This window comes from Gossypium raimondii, chromosome 5 (assembly GCF_025698545.1).
Source record: "Gossypium raimondii isolate GPD5lz chromosome 5, ASM2569854v1, whole genome shotgun sequence".
Taxonomy (NCBI): Eukaryota; Viridiplantae; Streptophyta; class Magnoliopsida; order Malvales; family Malvaceae; genus Gossypium; species Gossypium raimondii.
This window is the reverse complement of record NC_068569.1, coordinates 199,709-218,023: the sequence shown is the minus strand read 5'-3', so window position 1 is coordinate 218,023 and position 18,315 is coordinate 199,709. Positions and strand designations below refer to the sequence as shown.

Sequence of the window (18,315 nt, the reverse complement as noted above, 5' to 3'; positions counted from 1 at the left end):
CGACCAGCTGCCAACAACAGAGTCCTATCCAATATTCATAAATGAATTCGTAGCAAGCACTTAATTAAGACAGGGGCGAAGGATTTTTTTAGGGAAAGCAGAATTAAATTATATAATTTTTTGTTATATTTAAAATTTTATAAATTAAAAAAATGTCTAAATAAACCTTTTTTTCATGCAACCCTAACTCCACCCCTGTATCAAGACTCGACTGTATAGCTTCTTTGTTTAATAAAATGTCATGCAAACTTATCATTTGGCAAATGAAGACTAATGGGAATTGTTATTATTCGAGTTACATCCAACGGGATTAGAATACCTTCAATTAAATATTTATCTAACTCATCTGAATCCTTTGTAACAAGTGATTCACTCTCATGTTTGTCACGTCTAACAATAGAAAGGACACAACATAAAAATCTCAATCATATTCATGAGTCATAGGTCGTGAAACACATCTTTGCCTTTACCAAAGCGCCAACGAGTGCCCTTTAAAAGCAATTGTTTGGCAGCATACAAGTTCTCCAAATTAGAGGTGATCATGGGTTGGGCTACCTGGCCCGGCCCGATGGCCCGTCTAAAAAATAAGAGGATTTGAGTAAAAAATATAGGCTCGAAATATAGGTTTGGGCAAAAAAACGAGGCCCGTTTAAAAAACGGGTTGGGCCTTGAGTAAAATTTTTTTGTCCCGGCCCGAATTATATATTAAATATATATATTTTTTTATTTTTAATCAAATATACTTTTTAACTTTTATGTTTCACTTTCATCATCAGATCGTGCCCTCCATTTTTTCCCAATTCCAAAATCAAGCTTCAAAATCCCTAAGCCCTTTTGGTGTTGTAAAATTTAATATGGGCCGGACCTGGCTCGAACTTAACAACTTTCTTTCGAGCCGGACTTAGACAAATTTTTAGGTTCATATTTCGGGTCGGACCGGATCCAAGCCTAAAAAACAAGTATAAAATTTTGTCTGGGCCCAGCCCGACCCACAATCACCTCTACTCCAAATGAAGGATTATGCCCTTCCTATGACTCTAGAAACTCGCACCGAGAAAAGTACTTAGCTTTGAACACCCCAGTCACCAAAGACTCCAAAGGAAAAATGAAGTTCCAAACTTGTTTCCCCTACGTAGCCATATTGAAGTAATGCAAACTTCAAAAAGCCATACTCCCATACATCTTTGAAATGCAAAGATTTTCCCATAATGTCTAATGAATCTTCCATCGCATCATATTACCTAAGCCACATAATTTATTATACATTATAACTCGTCACATAATTTTAATGGTAGTAAGAAAATACGCATGCAAAATATCGAAAATGCTTGTGCAATCATTTTGAGGACAACTTTAATCAATCGTAACAACAATATGTTTTCTCAACTTAAAACTGTTTGCTTAAACGATCACAAAAAAAAAATATTTTTTGTTATGCCCAATAAGAAGCGTAGTATTGAAGTAAAATTTATAAAAAATTTAAACTTCACAAAATATCTTATAAAAAACAAATAAAAAGTGTACTTATTTCATTTATAAAATAAACATTAAACAAATAATTAGCCTCCTTATAAAACTTGGAAAACAGCGAAGGAGCTGTTGACTAAAAAGACAGAGTTTAAATGTAAAAAAACAGTAAAACATAAGACGCACCGTGATTTTCTCACTATTGTTATTCCGCTGTCTACGTATTTAAAGAATACTGTTTAGCCTTTTTTATTTCTTCTTACAAGTTAATTGAGGCGACAATCAAGGAAGTTTTATGAATTATGATAATAAAAGTAATGGGAAGCAAAAAAGAAAAATTATAACCATTATCTTTTTACTTTCTACTTGAACTAAAACAATAAACCAGGCTCAGTCTCTACTCAACTAGTGATGGAAGTGTAAAATACAGGAATCTGAACAACGAAGGAAATGCTTTGTAGCCGTGAGATTCTCAATTTTCTTATCAGGAAAGATGTGAAGAAGATACTGAAGCGGAAGGACAGCGATGCCGGCCAACGAGGTCTTTTTTTTTATTTTTCTCATCTCTATTTTTGCAACATTTTTACACTCAAGCTGCTTCTAGATCCATTTATCTACTCTATTTTGCTTGCATGTTCCTCTTTTTGCATTTTCCCCCAAAATAAGATAATGGTTGTCGGTTGCTATTCAATGAGCAATGTTAAACTTTCCCCCCTCAATTTATTGAACCAGTTATGTTGTTTACAGATCTTGTTAGTAGAAATTTGCCTAAACTTGGATTTTCACTATTACTTTGGTGCTTTCCTATCTCTACAAGCTTATCAAGATTCATTCTCTATGGGTCCGTTTCTATTGAAGGCAATGAGTGATTGAACTTTTAATGGGTAATTGGTAATTTGGCTGATAATAAAAAAGAGACGCCCTTGCAAAAATTTTGTGGAAAAGTTTCTTTAGGTTTTGTATACCATCGTTTTAACTTACCAGACTGAATGGCTGGCATTAAATGTGTGCTTTTGAATACGTTTAGATGAAATATTATGAGTTGTAAGAAGGGTTTTTAACATCCTTGGATGAAACGGATTGGAGATGAACAAGAAAAGGAGAAAACTCAAGCAGCTAAATGTTGATGAAAATGCTCGCTACTCAGTAGCCAGCTCATGACTTCCACACCCTTAACTAAGAAATTTTTATTTTTAGTTGAAACCCAATCAAAGGAGCACGCTTTTTAATTTTCAAACTCTAAATTTAATTAGCTGTACGATTGTTTCACTCTTAAATTAAGTTCTCTATCTGTTTTCAGTGTAATGAATGGAGATGTCAATTTTCAATTGTCATGAATTTCTTTGTACACAAGAGTAAGCCTAAATCAAGGCACATTTAGCAGTCTGGAACTTTATAGGTCAGGACCGGATGATTCTAATTGTTAGTTCATCTGAAACATTTTTACCATTTAAGTATGCGTAAACTTTAAGTAAATATTGCTTTCATCTTTCCGTTCAATTGAGCAATGTTGCTTTGAGTATGCATTTTCAGTGAACCATATCCCTGACTACTGCTATAATTACTGTCTATTATAATCTATTTACTTTGTGCAAGAACTATTTTGATCATTTATTTATTCATCTATACTACACCCTTGTCCTGTACCTTGTATCGAATATTTTTGCCTATTCCTCTCGGGTGTAGCAGGACTGTTGAGCTTTTGTTAACAACTCTCTTAAACTCTCTTTAATTGATTTTGTTATTTTATCTTTCTGGATTGAGTGTTTACCCATTCGAATTGCATAAACTATAAAATATATGGAAAATTATTATTCTCTCAGATGTGCTTTTCCTCATTTCTTTGCCTCTTGTCTCACAAATTCAGGAAAAGCCCTAGAAGACTTGCGAGCTTCTATATTTAATAAATTCCGCTCATCTGAAAGTGCAAAGCGTCAACAGCAACGAATATGTGGTCCCGTTGCCGCTCTTACATTCAATTTTATGGTTGCTGTTGGTATTATTTTCATGAACAAATGGGTTTGTTGCCAAAATTTCTTGATTTATAAAGAAACTATTTGTTGTAATATTATATATTGTATTGTGACATGTTATACTCTTTGTGTTTTCAGGTTCTTAAAAATGTAGGATTCCAGTTTCCTGTGTTTCTGACTTTTATTCACTATGCTGTAAGCTGGGCATTGATGGCCATTTTGAATTCTTTTGCTCTTCTTCCTGCATCTCCACCCTCAAAATCAACCCCTTTGTCTTTGTTTACTCTTGGTGTTGTTATGTCTTTATCTACTGGTCTTGCTAACGTTAGCTTGAAATACAACAGGTTAGATTGTTAAATCTGTTTAAATGATATTTGACCAATGTCTCCTCGAGGACTTTTTGATTGACTTGTTTTTTAATTTATTTTCTAGTGTGGGATTTTATCAGATGGCGAAGATTGCTGTCACGCCATCTATTGTCCTTGCAGAGTTTATATGGTACAAGAAGAAAGTCACTTTCTCCAAGGTAATAGATTTATTTCTCCTTCTGTTAACATAGAAACCATTTATTGTTATATAGGCTATTATCATTGCCCATCAGGTTGAGAGGAGTGTGTTAGTCCCAAAATTGGAAGGTAAGTACCCATCATCTAGTGGATGTTTTGATTATTTCAAAACTTGTTGATACTTGCATAGTTGTCTTCTTGGTCTTTATTGAACACGAACCGTTACTGACTGCATACAGATCGTGCACCTACTTATGTCTGTTAAACTTATGCTTCAGATCTGATGTGAGAAAGAAAGCAAAAGACTACGTTTCCTAAACTAGAAATAGATGTTTAAATTTGTGGTACTTGTTATCTTGTCCATTCTTTATTAAATTTGTTTTATATTTCACGATCTTTTTCAAATATGCCTTTCTGATGATTCTAATCATTTATGTTTCTACTCTAAAATATTAATCTTGTTATATTTTTTCATTTTCTTACCCTTGTTACCCTAAATGTTTGAGGGTTTCTGAGCTTTCCTTGAATATCAGCATGCAATCTTGCTTGAGGTTCGATGCATTTTCTGATATATTCTTGTTATTGTAGTACGGAACACAATTGTTTGTAACATTTGAACCCTTTGCCTTGAAATTTTTCCTATGACATCTCTCAGGTGGTTGCACTAACAGTTGTATCTATTGGTGTTGCAATTGCTACTGTTACTGATTTGCAATTCAGCCTCTTCGGAGCCTGTGTGGCGGTGGCGTGGATAATCCCTAGTGCTGTCAATAAAATCCTTTGGTCCAACATGCAGCAACAAGAAAACTGGACAGCATTGTCGTATGTTGCAAGCTCCTTTGAGCACTCTAGTAGTTTATTTGGGAGTTCTTGATTGAAATGAATGCAAAGGATAAACTAAGCCCAGGGAAATGTAGAGGATTAAAAGGCTGATAAAAGTTCCATTTTATGATGTTTATATAGGAGAGAAAAATGACTAATATTGCATATTTTGCTAGCCAACAGCAACAGAAACTTTTAGGTGTTACTCTACTGCGGATAAAAATGTCATATCGATTGAAATTCTTGGAGTGCTGTTTACATTTATTTTTAGTGGATTCTAGTACCTCTAGCTTTTTTTTATTACTTTCCTTTATTTTGATACCTAAACAATTTTTGTTTTCCTTTTTGTTAATTTTATCTGTAAAACTTGTCAAGTTGGCTGTTTATTGAATTAACAAATTTGTTGAACAGGTTAATGTGGAAAACAACGCCAATCACTTTGCTTTTTCTGGTTTCTATGATTCCTTTCCTTGATCCCCCTGGTGTGCTGGCGTTTCATTGGAGCTTCAACAATACATCAGCAATCCTCGTATCAGCTTTCCTTGGATTCTTACTTCAGTGGTCGGGAGCCTTGGCGCTTGGGTAAGTGCATCTTTCCTTCTGTTATAATTGTTCACGTATGCTAGTTGTTTTTGAACCAATTGATATTCTTTGATTTTGCTCTGCTTTGGTCAAATAATTGTGTTTGAATGCCTGTCCTGCATGCCCAATAAGGTATAGTACTTGAAATAAATGTTGCTGCAACTCTTCATTTTGTTTGAATTACTTGTATCTAACACGTGCCCAACATACATAAGCAAGGACTAGGAGTATAGACTAGAGATGCATGTGCTTGCAAGCTATTTGAGATGTCAAGTGATCCAAATTCGAGCATCTTAACACCTGATTCTATCAACTTGTGAGCCTGGAGGAGCTTTTTATTTTTTAATATATATTTTAAAATTTTTATATTATTAAATTATTCATTTACCCTGAATATATGTGTTAGTACACCCTAACCTTATTTTACCCTTACAACCATAGTCCCATTACATTTCCTCCCAGCCAGCGGCGCCTTCATCTCTGACCCAATTCCCACAACCTACCCAGTCTACTTCTCTCCTAGTTCTTCTCTGCACCTTCAAAGCTCAGCTAAGTAAAGTGGTAAACACTTCTATAGCAACACTTGGACAAAGTAAGATATATCAGTCAAATATGTCTCTGGCTTTTGAGTCCTTAAACAAAAGTTAAGAGTTAAAAGAATAGGTATATATTTACTTGCTTTCATCAACTACAGAAATCATTTAAAAAATAAATAAATAAAAGATGTATATCTTGTATGCTCCCTCATTTATTTCTTGTTTATCTTTATGTTGGAGAAAGCTCAAAATCAAAATGTAAGGTTGCAGAGGCATGTTGAGCCCGAGAAGTTAGTTCTTGCATTATTTCGGTTGTACCAACTTGTTTTTAGAAATATTTTGATTTGGTTGTTGGGTAAGGTTTTTTACTGTTGTCATTATATCATCTTTGGAATTTTCATTATTGAGTTCGATTAATAACAAAGTTGTATATCCAAAACTTAATTTGAGCTCGAGCTCAAGAATGTAATCAAGCCAAATCAAGCGAACTCAAGCAGTTCGATTTTATCTTGAGCCGAGCTTGAGCTTAAAAAATGAGATTTAATCTAGCCCAAGCCAAGTATTGAGCTGTGATGTTCAAATTGAACTTAAGCTTGTCATTATTCAGGCTTGACTCGGCTTGTTTATAGCCATAATGCAGGTGTGACCTCCGTCTATATGAAAAAAGCATAAGAAATATAGATTTGCTTGTGGCAGCATAGTCTTATTTGAGTCTCACCCTCAAGTCTGATTAACATGGCTTTGAATTTATCTACTTGCAAAAAGTACAAAAAGAATTCATGAAGTCAATTCTTGGAGATGTTTGATAAAAAAATTTCTATGTTGTTTGATTTTTGTTCTATCAATTTTCAGGGCCACTTCTGCAATTTCCCACGTGGTTCTCGGACAATTCAAAACTTGTGTTATTCTTCTTGGAAGTTTTTACCTGTTTGGGTCAAATCCGGGCACAACTAGTATTATTGGAGCATTTATAGCAATTGGTGGTATGTCCTTTTTCACATACCTCAATTTACGTGATAAGAAGCAACAACCACAACCGGGGCTGCAAGTTTCATCCGCTTTGCCCAAGTCCAAGTTGAGTGAGGGAAATGGGGATATCTGCGATGGGTTCGGTACTGAAACTGTCTAACAAAAAAGGGAATCTATGCGGATACTGGAGATGTTAAAACTATATTAACCAAACCCTTTGCATAGGAAGCTAATCATTTCAGTGTTGATAGTGAGTAATGAGTTTTAATTATGCCTTTTAATAGATACAAGGGCGTTGATATGTCAATATGTTGGTTGAATATTGAGTTTGATGGGAGATATGATTATTAGCCTCTCTTCACCCAAGCTTTTGACTTTCAAGCAATGAGTATGTATGATTTAGTTTTATTAGATTAATGTTGGGACTAAGTGGTTCAGTTGATGCTCCTATCCTATTACACACCCATTTAAGTAGAGATTTGTTCATCAAACTCAAAAAAGAGAGAGAAATAGACGATTTATGGGGCCTATGGTGATGAAGAACAACAAAACAAAAGTTAGAACTAACTGAAGGCGTAAAAGAGTTGAAGAAGAAGACAATTCTTTTATAAGTACTCTATTACTTGGCCTTGCAACACCAGCTTGTTTATTCTTTCAAGTTTCATACATTCCAAGTATTCTGCACATATTAGAATTTTGGAATACAAATATTTATGTTAAAAGAGTGTTTTCCAGTTTCAAAAAATATATTCAAGAAAGTTTAGTGAGAGCCATTCCTTTATGATTTTACGTGTGTCAGTGTGTGCAAACAACGTAGCACACATATTTATAAACATCTCATCTTATTTTTAAGTTTAAAAATTATTAACCCTAGCCGTTTCTATCTCTTTTAAGAAATTGTTTGGTTCAAAAATATTATATTATATTTAGTAATAGAATTATGAGAATATAAGTCTCATTACATTGTTTGATTCAAGCATGATTTTAGTGTTAAATTGACAAAATGTAAGATTATTTAGAAAATTATCATTATTTAAAAGACAAGTTTAGTTCCTTTAATTTTATTTAGTCTCAATTTCCATAAAACTATGATAAATTATAACATTTATTGTTGAAATAAATTAATAATCATCACTAATAATAATTAATATACTAATAAATGAATCCCAAATTATAATCGGATGAAATTTATTAAAATAATAAAAATAAAGGATAAATTTATTTAAAATTTCGTACTCCAAACTTGAGACAACTTCAATTTAAAATGAAAAATACCTTTCCTTTATTAGCCGGAGTACAAGTATACTCCTTGATCTTTAGTAAAGGCGGATTCAGAAAACACTATATTCAAGCATCTTAGAAAATTAGATTACGAAGTAATAAGAATATTTGGAATCCAAACAAAATAATATTAATCCAAAATATAAAATTATGGGATGAAATATTACATAATGTTACTCTAAATGTAACAAGCTTCGATTGTTTTGAAAAATTATACCCTTTGACAATAAAATGTCACAGCTGATATTTTCCTCAAGAAAATGATTGAATTCAACCAAAACAATGTAGAAATTTGAAAATTTTCTAAAGATTGCATCACTTGCGACATCTTACTTTTCGATTTTAAAAGCTCAATCTAATCACTATTATTGTTAATCTATTCAGTTTAAGAGTAATATATGATTGACTGTCAAATTGATATGTTTTGACTAATTACATTAAAATTTTAAATTGAAAAATAAGAAATTTTAATTTTAAGTATTACATATAATGATTAAATCAGATTAATAAATTTTAACATAAATAATCTTAATGGCATTTGAAACAGAAACAAGTAGGTGATAAAAATAAATTTAGAAGAGGAGAAAAATAAAATATCTACATTTATCTGCACTATAAAGGACTGAAGTTTGTGTCCTATTTTCTAAAGCAAAATAATTTTTTTAAAAAGTAGTCATACTTTTTAGTAATGAATAATTTCTTCTTTTCATATATTTATTAGTGATAATTTTAAAAAGATCCAGTGACTAAAAGAAATATAAATAAAATATCTAGAAAATGATCAAAAGTGAAAATATAAATAAATATAAGAAGCTATATTAGTATCATACTAAAACTATACTTTTTAAAAATAATATCACGCCATTAAATTTTAAAGATAACATAATATTATTATCGCCTACTATCTTTACTAACTTAATATAACTTTAATTAAATTACTTAAAATATTTAATTTTTAAATTATAAACTAACATATTTTCTTTTTATTTTTGTACCGCTAAGTTTTTCATTTTAAATTGTTTTCTATTTTCTATTATATATTTTTAAAAGTATAAATTTTATTGAATTTTATGTTATTTGATTTTTTATTTTAATTATTTATAATTTTTAAAATTTAAAATTAGAAAGTAATTTAAATATGGATGGATGTATGATAATAAATTTTATATATGAACAAATTTTATTGGTATCTAAAATAAATTATTCTCCTGAAAAAAGGAAAAGCAAAAAATGAGAAAAAAGTCTGATCTCTCCAACAAACAACACAGATGGGTCTTTAAATACCCTCGTTCTGACATGAAATGAAAACAAAAGGGTATTGTGTTGGTATCTTCACTGTCCCTGCTTCTTCACATTACTAATACATTATTTTTGTTTGCAGTAGCAGTTACAGGTATCAATTACAAAGAATGTGTGACGAAGAAGAGAGAGAGTTGGGAAGACAGGAAGCGCCTGGGACTTGTCCGCACTGCGGTGGCAAAGTCCAAGCGGTGGACGTAGAAAGGCGGTGGAGGTGCTGCTGTTTCTTTCCCATTTGCTTCTCCATTAAGCGAAAATATTGCTGCACCTTATGTTCTAGGCGTTTGGTCTTGTATTTCTAGTTTTTTTTTTTAATTAATTGGAAGGATAATTCTAATTCAGATTAATTTCCATTTTCGCATCTTAATTAGTTTAGCTTAGGCTACCAAGGTTTTCTATTTCACCACAATCTCAAACCATTTCAGTGGCGGCCTACTTTAAAAAAAAAAAAAAAATTCGCACCGACCATCCCTTCCCTGTGGTTTTGTTTTACCATGACGATGGCGATGATGATGATCCAGAGAGGCAGGCTTCAATGCTTTTCTGACCGAAAAAAGATAGATGACAGATCTGAGATTTGACTGTCTTGTGCTTGCTTAATGTATGAAAACTCAAAACACAGACATTATATAAATTTTGACCGTTAGCAACATAATATAAATCCGATTGCTTACCCACACACTCACATGAATGGAAATAAGGCATTTTCCAATTTTATTATTAGCGTATATGTGTGGGATTAGATTAGTAGTGAAAGAGGCTTTTTCCATAGTGTTATTGAGCCTTGCAAATAATTCAAAATGAAATGGGTTGTTGGACCAAAGAGGAAAGAGCAACATCATCAGCTTCCCTGAAATCAATGCTTAACCTTATACCTCAAACTCTTTTCCCTTGTCTCCACTCCCCTCTATTGCCTTTGCTTCTTGCATTCAAAACTTGGTTTTTTTCCTTTCCAAACCCTTTTTCCCTATATGGCGTGGGGTGGACCATTATGGTAACTACTTTTTTTAAGAAGAAAATGATCATTTTATTATTTTATGTTTCTCTCGATATATACTAAAATCATAAACAAACACATATATTAAAATTATATTGATAAAAACTAAGATTGTTTTTCCAAGAGAAAGTGGAAGCATTCACTTGGGCAAGATGTCAACTAATTACTAAATTTGCACTTGAAAATGTTGTTAAATTTTAGAAATTAAATTCTGTGAAAATTGCACTGTAAGGATGCATTTGGGGTTATGGAAGATTGTTGATAATATAAGGGCTAGTATCATTCTTAGGGGAAAAAACTGGATAAGTTTGAAGTTGTTGTAACTAAATACAATGAAACAAAAGAAGGCATATAATTAGAGTAAGATGCTAAAGTCCTTTATTGGTGGTAACATGACATCATTTTCATCACCTAAATTATTGGTTGAATCATTTACAGAACTGAGATGAAGAAAAAGATTAAAAAATTTTGAATCTGTTTTTCCCCAAAGCTAGATATACATCTTCCGGGTTTCAATTTCTCTACTCTTCTTCTTCTTCTAATGCCATCTTTTTTACATTAGGAATCAACAATAGATTATATTTGTACTTATTGGTACTACCAACCCATTACATTTTTCCCAATAATAATGAAGTAAATATTTTCCTAATATAACCATGAAGCTAAGGTAAAGGATATATGGTTAATTTTTTTCATAGAATTATACAAGTAAAGATGTAGAAAGTGAGGTTTGATGGTGACATGTAAAAGCCAAAGCTTCATGAAGGAGTTTCAAGGGTAACAAATGCCAAGCGGATCAAGGCTGCCCTACTTTCTTATATTCCCAGGTCTGTTTTCTGATTTGCTGTAGTTGGACACCTCTTATGCTTTACTAAAATTTACCTGTCAGAAATGTTTCAACACTTCAATGCGTCCATACTATCAAAACATAATTAACAATTCCCCACCAATTTTTTATATTTGGAATTTATGGATCTTCCTTCATTTCTTTAAAAAATTATCAAGTATAGCTAATATTAAATTTTAAACATTGGTGCTATCTCTTTCCATAAATGATTATTGATGATACAATGCATTGTCCTTTGAGGAAGCTGCTGCTGCTGCATATTTGTGTTAATGGAGGAGTACATTCATGCCAGCATATTGCTTCCCAAACTTCACTACAAGTCAACTACTCACTCCTTATTTTGCTTCACACTTGCTGTGAAATTTGAAAATTGGTTACACCTCTCCAACCCTTCTCTTTTTCATTCTAAACATAAAATGCTTCATTTTTCAATTCTACTTCTTTTATTTTTTTAATATTTCAATTTTCAATTTTCATCCTTATACTACGCTAGAATTTAAGATTTATAATCTCATTAGTCTTTTATATAAAAAGAAGGTGCTAAACGATTTTGTCATCACATGTGTCGACCTTTTCTTTTTTCCCTATAAGATAACAGTAAAACTTCAGCATTGATCCCTCTATCAGGGGCGTAGCCAAAGCGGGGCAAGTAGGGGCCTTGTCCCTCGGCTAGGTGGCTAAACTACTTTTTATGCCCTCCCAAAATTAAAAAGAATTAATTTAGGTCTTTTTAACTTTTGGTTAAATGGAAAATTTATAATTTTAGTCCTTTTTCTAAAATTGATGATTCAATTTAAGTAATTTTAATACAAAAGCTTCAACTTTGGTCCTTCTAAATTTTATAATCTTATCTCGCCTCCCCCTAAACAAAATTTTTGGCTTTGCTCGTGCCCTCTACTTTGCTAAACTTTAGGATTTAATCTATATTAATTATTGGGTAAACTACGCCCAGTAAAAAGCTCTAATATTTCCCTTCTCTTCTACAATTCAACTTTTATTTTTTCATGTAACAACTTTGAATGTCACAAATTTACAAACAAAAAATCCAATTATATTTATTCTCTAATCTTCGACACTGACTATTAGATCAACTTGGATCTAAGGTATGTTCTACTCATCGATGAGTATTGATCCACTGTACCGAATGTCAAATTATTACTTGGAGCTCACCAGCTAAACTTTAAAAAAAAAACTTAATAGCCAAGGGTGTAGGGGGCTGGTGCCTGGTAGAAGCCTTGACCCCCCTAAAATGGAAAAATTTTCATTCAGACCATTTAAATTTTATAAAATTTTAAATTAGTAAAGGTAAAATTACACTTTGACCCCCTAAAATGATAAAAAATTAATTTAATCCTTCAAAATTATAAAGGTATAGCTATTAAAATGGTGAAATTACATATTTACTATTGTAAAATTACCCTTTACCCTGTTAATAACTCATTGACTTAAATAAAAACTTTCAAACAATTTAGTGAGTTAAATAAAAACTTTTGAATAATTTAATGATCATTTTATAATTACACATTAGACAAATGCTGGTTTGAATAAACCGGAATCTCTTATTATTATTTGTTACACAAAAATCAGTAAAATTAATTGTATGAAATAATTTCGAACTATATCTGTATACTAAAAAGAAACACTCTTCAACCACACATAATTGATTAAGAAAGAGATGGAATCATCAGCTTTGCCCATCAGGAACCGCTGTCACCATTTTCACACTAGAAACAAAAGAAGTTAGCAACCTGAAAAATATGAGAAAGAATAAATAAATAAATACTGGGCTTTCATTTTCCTACTCTAAACTCAACAAATCAAGTAAATGCAATCACCACAAACAAAATCGGATGTCCAAACATTTACGACTAACCTCTAGCTATCACACATTGATCTACCTACCTACTCTGTAATACATAGTTACAATAGAAAACCATTAGTTTGGCTATGATATTCTTCCATTCATCCTTAAAGTCAGCTGTCACATGGAGAGATGTTTCATTTGACCTTATTGGAAAAGGTCTTCACTAACACCTGCCATAACCATTCTTAAAATAAAGAACAAGGTAGGGAAAGTAGTATTCTATAGATAAGAAACATTTTCAAATGTAACAACATATAGCAAAATAATCTCAAGTTTCACCTATCCAATTTAATCTCATATATCAGGATTGTGGTGCAATTAGATGAAAAAAATAAGATAATAACTACGATATATACATGCCATGATTGAATGTAAACAACTTAATATTGAAATATAATTAGTTAAATTAAAATAATCCTCCATACACTAAATTTAATAATTAGCTAACTAAAATATAATTTAAGGTTATAAATTTAATAGATGATGCAGATAAATTAAAATTTGATGCCAATTATTATAGTAATATACAATATTTATAAACTTTAATTATAAACATTCAATCTGCTTAAATTGAATAATATACAATCTACTCCATTTCTTTCTTTTTAATTCAATATTAAAAATATATAAATAACTTAATTAATATTTATAAAATATTCTTCCAATACCTCTATTTGCTTCCAAAAGTAGTTGAAAAATATGTATTTAAAATAGATAGATATAGATATGCATTAAATATATAATAATAAGTAAATTAATTATCTTTTTTTTACAAAGCTTTTTAAGTTCTAATGTCTAAAATATCCCTCTTCATTTTTTTACCTCTATTAACTCGGTTTTATATAATAAATAGATTAAAGTAAATATAATATAATATAATATTATTTATTTGCTTAAAGTTTGTATAAATTAATAAAAATATTAATATTTCGTATAAAAGTATTTTTATTGTTGTGTCCTGTGTCCTAATATTTAAAAAATTATTATATTATTGTGTCCATGCTTCCACTAAATTGGCGGCGAAACATAGATAGAACACCAACTCAAAATCCCATGATTTATGTAAAAAGTTGAGGACTTGAAACTGAAGGCAAAAGAGGGCTTGATTTCCAATTTACTGGTCGGTTTGAGGAAATGCCCCTAAATTTGGCAAGATATAGGTTGACAAACATCAATGCATGGATGTTTGATTGTCAACTATGATCTAATTTTCATCGGTAATTATTATTGTTGATTCCAGATGATTGGCCTCATTTAAGACCAACAATAAAACAAAATGACTCCACTCTCACCTAAACCCTTCATAATATTTGCGCTCACTAAATAATAAACTTCATTTTCTCAACTTGCTATCAATATATCGAAGAGAATATTATTATTTTCAATTAAATTCACTTAGTGGTGTAAAGATGTTGCATCTTTTATTTTATTTTTGTATGCAACGTGTTTGATATCATTCGTAAAAGGAAAAAGGCAGCTTCCACGTTGAATATTATGAATCTAAACAACACCCAATATGTGTTGGAATTGGAGTGATGGACGTCGCGCTGCACTATGCCAAAAACCTCTTGCCGCTTGGTATTTTACTTGTGATTATTAAACTACCGTTTGCTTACATCAGTGCTTACATCCATGATGGTAAAAGAGTCATCTTTGACAATATATACCTCCATCCAATGCAACCTCTATATAATATGTATCCGCATGCAGACAGATCTTTACTGCAACCGCAGATCGCTAAACGCTGTCTCACACATGTGCATAAACGACTGCTCTGCCGATAACTATGCGTTATTTGCAATATTTATATTGCAATGTGTTTAGCTTAACCCAAACATCCCGTTTTTTTCATTTTCAAAAATTTCGCACCTACTTAGACAGGAAGGATCTTGCTGTCTCGGCTCCATTCAGACTTGGCTTTCCTTCATTGAATTTATCTTAAGAGACTGTTAAACTTGAGGGAGTAAATAGAGGGAGCAAGGCGAGTGGCACAACTTCTTTTCTCCTCTGCCAGTGTCACCGTCAACTTCCGTGCCGCGCCATATAAATAAATAAACAAACAAATTTAGTGTTTGTCATTAATAACCCATCTATAAACCCGGAAAACTATGCGTTTCGCACTTGTCTTCATTTCTTTTTTAACCCACCTTCAGTTATATATGTTTGATTCCATATAAGGGAGTCTCCTCTCCTCTACTCTCCTCTCCTCTGAAATATCATTCTCAGTCAGTGCTAGTGTTAGTGTTACTGAATACTGAAAGCTGATCCAAGTAGGTAGGTAGCTAGTTGTTAAGCATGATCACTGGAAAGGACATATACGACGTTCTGGCAGCTATTGTGCCCCTATATATTGCTATGATGTTAGCATATGGGTCGGTGAGGTGGTGGAAAATATTTACCCCAGATCAATGTTCAGGCATCAACCGTTTTGTTGCAGTGTTTGCAGTTCCATTACTCTCCTTCCATTTCATCTCCTCAAATGATCCATATGCTATGAACTACCACTTCATAGCTGCCGATTCTCTCCAGAAGGTAGTCATCCTCGTTGCCCTTTTCCTATGGCAAGCCTTCACCAAACATGGCAACCTGGAGTGGATGATTACTCTCTTCTCTCTATCCACTCTCCCCAACACTCTTGTCATGGGGATCCCCCTTTTAAAGGCTATGTACGGGGATTTCTCCGGCAGCCTTATGGTTCAAATTGTAGTTTTGCAGAGTGTGATTTGGTACACTCTCATGCTTTTCATGTTTGAATATAGAGGAGCAAAGCTTCTGATCAACGACCAGTTCCCGGAGACTGCTGGATCTATTACCTCTTTCCGTGTAGAGTCGGATGTTGTTTCACTTAATGGCCGCGAGCCTCTACAAGCTGACGCTGAGATTGGTGATGACGGAAAACTCCACGTTGTGGTGAGAAGATCAAGTGCGTCATCAATGGTATCGTCCTTTAACAAATCACATGGACTGAATTCATTAACGTCCATGACACCCAGAGCCTCAAACCTTACCGGGGTAGAAATATACTCTGTCCAGTCATCCAGAGAGCCCACTCCCAGGGCTTCAAGCTTTAATCAAAACGATTTCTATGCCATGTTTGCAAGCAAGGCTCCAAGTCCCAAGCATGGCTACACCAACAGCTTCCAGGGGGCAGTTGGTGATGTTTTTTCGCTGCAATCTTCCAAAGGAGCAACACCAAGAACTTCAAACTTCGATGAAGAGATGCTCAAGGTTGCCAAGAGAAGGGGGGGAAGGAGCATGAGCGGCGAGTTATATAACGGTGGTGGTGGTGGTGGTGTTCCTTCTTATCCACCGCCCAATCCAATTTTTGCGGGGTCAACTAGCGGTGGCTCTAAGAAGAAGGAAAGTGGCTCAATGCCTAACAAGGAGCTTCACATGTTTGTTTGGAGCTCTAGTGCTTCTCCTGTGTCGGAAGGGAATCTAAGGCATGCAGTTAATAGAGCTGCCTCTACTGACTTCGACTCTTCTAAACCTACCTATCAACAAGAAAACGCTGCTTCAAAAGGTAATCAATTTGGCTCTTCTTGTTGTTGTTTCTCTCATCATTCTCATCTTCATTAGGTTGACCGAGCATAAATATATATATATATATAGCAATAGATGATGATGATGATGATGATGATCTAATACGATCGAGATGCATGCTTAATTGTTGTTGTTGTTGTTGCAGCAATGCATGAGCTAATTGAAAATATGGGTAAAAGCAGTGGGGGGGACAAGGATTTGGAGATATTAGAGGAGGGATCCAAGTTTCCAACAAGTGGATCTCCCTTGAGTTGTCAGAAAAAGTTGAACATGGAAGAAGGCGAAGTGGCAAAGAAACAGCAGATGCCTCCTGCAAGTGTGATGACAAGGCTTATTCTTATCATGGTTTGGAGGAAGCTCATTAGGAACCCTAACACATATTCCAGTCTTTTCGGCTTGACTTGGTCCCTCATATCTTTCAGGTTCTTCACTTTTAATTTTGTTTAATAATCACTACATAATAGTACAAGGCAAGTAATTTTGATTTTATATACATCTATCTATCTGTTGCTTGCAGGTGGAACATTCAGATGCCAACAATTGTAAGTGGGTCGATAGCAATATTATCCGATGCTGGTCTGGGAATGGCAATGTTTAGTCTAGGTATTTATCTGACTCACTCTCCCTCCATACATTGTATTATAGTTAGTATGTACCAAATCAATTTCTTCACTTGCTGTTAGTGCTATATAGCTTGGTTTTAATATTTTATATGAAAAAAACAGGCTTATTCATGGCATTACAACCCAAGATCATAGCTTGTGGAAAATCTGTAGCAACATTTTCCATGGCTGTCAGGTTTTTGACTGGTCCCGCTGTCATTGCTGCAACCTCCATAGCCATTGGTCTTCGTGGGGTTCTTTTGCATGTCGCTATCGTTCAGGTATTTACTTGACCCGCTCTTTATAGTATTGTAAAATGATTTCCAATTCTAGCTTTTGTACTTAGGATATAAATATTGTGAGTTAATGTTCCAGGCTGCCCTTCCACAAGGAATAGTTCCATTTGTGTTTGCCAAGGAGTATAACGTTCATCCCGACATACTTAGCACTGCGTAAGTTAATTGATACCCATTTCAAACAAACTTTATACAATCAAGTGTGGAAAATTACGACTAATCTTTCTATTGATTTGTGCTTATCTTGTTAATAACCATTGGGATGCATGCATTTTTTTATTTTTTTTAACAAGATTCCTTTGATTCAGGAATAATTCTAGTGCGACAGCACATATTTGTCATTTTCACGTTCTCTCTTTTGTTGGGAGTAATTAAACAACTGTCATCTTCTTCCATTCATTGCAGGGTTATTTTCGGAATGTTGATTGCTCTGCCCATTACAATACTCTACTATGTGCTTCTTGGACTGTAATTTCTGGGATTCATGAATCCGATTGACAAGTGGAGTGGAAAATGGCATGGGATTCAGTGAAGAAGAAAATACATACAGCAATTGTATACTCATTTGCATGTGACTTTTGCATTAATTTAGTATTTTTAGAGATGCGATTCTATCACATTAATTTAATTTACTACTTTGACTTTTCTTCTCTTCTTTTTTTAGGCCCGCTGCCCTCGATCCACCATTAATTAATGCAAGTACTGTTTAACATTTTATATAGCATTAGACA

General features: G+C 33.2%; 3 protein-coding genes across 3 annotated transcripts; all 3 read left to right on the top strand.

Annotated features, from left to right (window-relative positions):
• Positions 1–1,740: 1,740 nt before the first annotated feature.
• On the top strand, positions 1,741–7,272 carry LOC105768879 (nucleotide-sugar uncharacterized transporter 1). Its single transcript, XM_012589119.2, has 7 exons — positions 1,741–2,008; positions 3,335–3,486; positions 3,579–3,784; positions 3,873–3,966; positions 4,602–4,768; positions 5,180–5,350; positions 6,739–7,272. Exons 1-7 carry the CDS (start codon positions 1,918–1,920, stop codon positions 7,013–7,015), a joined length of 1,158 nt encoding a protein of 385 aa, XP_012444573.1. The 5' UTR covers positions 1,741–1,917; the 3' UTR covers positions 7,016–7,272.
• A 2,046-nt stretch (positions 7,273–9,318) lies between these two features.
• On the top strand, positions 9,319–9,820 carry LOC105768881 (uncharacterized). The gene is made up of 2 exons (XM_052631787.1): positions 9,319–9,451; positions 9,518–9,820. The coding sequence occupies exons 1-2, from the start codon at positions 9,438–9,440 to the stop codon at positions 9,735–9,737; spliced, it is 234 nt and encodes a 77-aa protein (XP_052487747.1). The 5' UTR covers positions 9,319–9,437; the 3' UTR covers positions 9,738–9,820.
• A 5,199-nt stretch (positions 9,821–15,019) lies between these two features.
• LOC105771211 (auxin efflux carrier component 2) lies at positions 15,020–18,230 on the top strand. The gene is made up of 6 exons (XM_012592623.2): positions 15,020–16,666; positions 16,832–17,108; positions 17,204–17,289; positions 17,412–17,569; positions 17,664–17,740; positions 17,990–18,230. The coding sequence occupies exons 1-6, from the start codon at positions 15,439–15,441 to the stop codon at positions 18,054–18,056; spliced, it is 1,893 nt and encodes a 630-aa protein (XP_012448077.1). The 5' UTR covers positions 15,020–15,438; the 3' UTR covers positions 18,057–18,230.
• Positions 18,231–18,315: the final 85 nt, after the last annotated feature.

What these genes read in the sequence shown, in the direction of transcription:
- LOC105771211 (XM_012592623.2), top strand. Translation starts at nt 15,439, where the DNA reads ATGATCACTGGAAAGGACATATACGACGTTCTGGCAGCTATTGTGCCC. An exon ending in AGAAAACGCTGCTTCAAAAG is followed by an intron (nt 16,667 to 16,831) that starts GTAATCAATTTG and finishes TTGTTGTTGCAG; the next exon opens with CAATGCATGAGCTAATTGAA. An exon ending in TGCATGTCGCTATCGTTCAG is followed by an intron (nt 17,570 to 17,663) that starts GTATTTACTTGA and finishes TTAATGTTCCAG; the next exon opens with GCTGCCCTTCCACAAGGAAT.
- LOC105768879 (XM_012589119.2), top strand. Translation starts at nt 1,918, where the DNA reads ATGCTTTGTAGCCGTGAGATTCTCAATTTTCTTATCAGGAAAGATGTG. An exon ending in TTATTTTCATGAACAAATGG is followed by an intron (nt 3,487 to 3,578) that starts GTTTGTTGCCAA and finishes TTGTGTTTTCAG; the next exon opens with GTTCTTAAAAATGTAGGATT. An exon ending in GTTAGCTTGAAATACAACAG is followed by an intron (nt 3,785 to 3,872) that starts GTTAGATTGTTA and finishes TTTATTTTCTAG; the next exon opens with TGTGGGATTTTATCAGATGG.